The 2,118-nt window shown below is 35.3% G+C and overlaps 1 protein-coding gene across 1 annotated transcript; it reads right to left on the bottom strand.

The window, feature by feature from the left end:
* Window positions 1-644: 644 nt before the first annotated feature.
* On the bottom strand, window positions 645-1,865 carry LOC109338506 (uncharacterized mitochondrial protein AtMg00810-like). The gene is made up of 2 exons (XM_019575766.1): window positions 1,763-1,865; window positions 645-1,255 (listed from the first exon to the last, which is right to left on the bottom strand). Exons 1-2 carry the CDS (start codon window positions 1,863-1,865, stop codon window positions 645-647), a joined length of 714 nt encoding a protein of 237 aa, XP_019431311.1.
* Between the last annotated feature and the right edge of the window lie 253 nt (window positions 1,866-2,118).

Raw genomic sequence — 2,118 nt, forward strand, 5'->3', positions numbered from 1 at the left:
ACCAATGTTATTGTATCACTCCCTTTTAACTCTAAAATTTATTTATTTTCTTCTCGACTAATTTGTATCTTTTACTGTGGTTTCTGTTATAATTAAAGCTTGATTGAAAAGAAAGAAAATCAGAAAAAGAAGATTTTTTGAAAAGGAAGAAGTTGATGAATAACATGTGTGTATATTTCTGGAAAGTTTTGGTTGTTAACACTTAACCAATTAACCAAATCACACTACTTATAGTAAGTTCTAACTATAAGCCTAATACTTTAAGTTTACAGAGCTCAATATTTCCCCTATGATTCAAGCTAGTTGAATTGCAATTTTTCTTAAAACTCCACCTTAATTCAAGCTAGCTAAACTAGTCACTCCTAGTTGCCTTATTTGCTTCTCATAGACTTCCTTCTTCAATGGCTTTGTCAAGATGTCTGCCTGATACTCTTCTGTAGTGCAAAATTCGAGTTTGAAGTTGTCTTTTTTTACTTGTTCTCTCAAGAATTGATACTTGGTTTCTATGTGTTTCTATGCCCATGAGACATTGGATTTTTGGCCAAGTTGATTGTTGATTTGTTTTCTACCAATAATAACATATGATCTCCTGCATACACTCTTATTTCTCTGAGTAGATTGTAACCAGAGACCTTGACAACCTCCTAGGCAAGCTGCAATATATTCAGCTTCACATGAGGAGATGGTAAATACCTTTTGCTTCTTGGAACTCCAACTGATAGAAGCATTATCAAGCTTAAACAAATACAATCTGCATTTGTGTATCCAAACATAATTCTTGATTTGATGTCTTTATTAGCAGGGAATAGTACTCCAAAATCAATGATTCCCTTTAGGTATCTTATCACTCTTTTAACTGTCATCAATTGAGATTGTCTAGGATCTTCCATATGCTTGCTAAGTAGGCCAACACCATAGGTTATATCTAGTCTTGTATTGCAGATATACCTTAATGATCCTATCATCTGTCTATAGAGTGTAGAATCCACAACTTGGTCATTCGGACTTCCTTTGCATAGACTATTTCTAGTTTTTACTGGTGTTGAGGAAGAGTTGTAATCAAACATGTTAAATATTTTGAGCACATCAGAGGTATACTTCTTGTGATGCATCAGAATGCCTCTGCTTTTTCTCAAAAATTCGATCACTTGAAAGTATGACAGTGTACCCAAATCAGTCATCTCAAATTTTTCTTTCAGTCTGTTTTTTATGCTTTCTATCTCTTCATCTTTGGAACCAGTTATCAACAAGTCATCTACATACAAACATCTGATTACTAATGCTTCAACATGTGTATTTTTCAATAATTCCAAGCTCATTTGGGCTATTTAGAAGTCCTTGCTTGACAAGAAAAGTGTCTATTCTTTTGTTCCATGCCTTGAGAGCTTGTTTTAACCCGTAGAATGTCTTGTGTAACTTGTATACCTTTTTCTCTTGGCCTGAGAATTCAAAACCAAGAGGTTGTGACACAAAAACTTCTTTGTCCAGTAGACCATTCAAGAAGGCTAACTTCACATCCATTTGACATAAGGTCCAACTCTTTGAGCTTACAATTGCTATGACCAGTCTCAAGTTTCAATTCTTGCAACTGGTGCAAACATTTCTTCAAAGTCTAGACCCAGTTTTTGTAGGAAGACCTTAGCAACTAACATGGCCTTGTGTTTGGCCACAGTTTCATATGGTTTCAACTTCACTTTGTACATCCACTTAACTGAGATAGCCTTCTTTCCTTTGGGCAATGTTGTAAGTTCTCATGTCTTACTCTTTTTAATGGATCTGATTTCTTCTTTTATAGCTTCAATCCAACAATCTTCTTTGTCAGCTTGTTCAAATGTGATTGGCTCTATTTCATCTGGTAATGCCATATGTACTAAGTCACCTTCTAACGTTCTAGAAGTATATGACAATACCACATAGTCCCTCAACCTTGTTGCAATTGTCTTTGCCTCTGAGGTCTCTCAACAACATCTTTAGTTTCTTCTCTGATTGTTAAGTCTTCTGGTATTCTATGAGTGGTTCTTATCTCCACCCGACTGTCTTTTCTTGAGGCTGCATCTTCTGAATTCCAATCCCAGGACTGACTTTCATCAAACTTGAGATCTCTACTATATGAGATGA

The sequence above is a fragment of the Lupinus angustifolius genome, unplaced genomic scaffold (genome assembly GCF_001865875.1).
Source record: "Lupinus angustifolius cultivar Tanjil unplaced genomic scaffold, LupAngTanjil_v1.0 Scaffold_27_21, whole genome shotgun sequence".
NCBI lineage: Eukaryota > Viridiplantae > Streptophyta > Magnoliopsida > Fabales > Fabaceae > Lupinus > Lupinus angustifolius.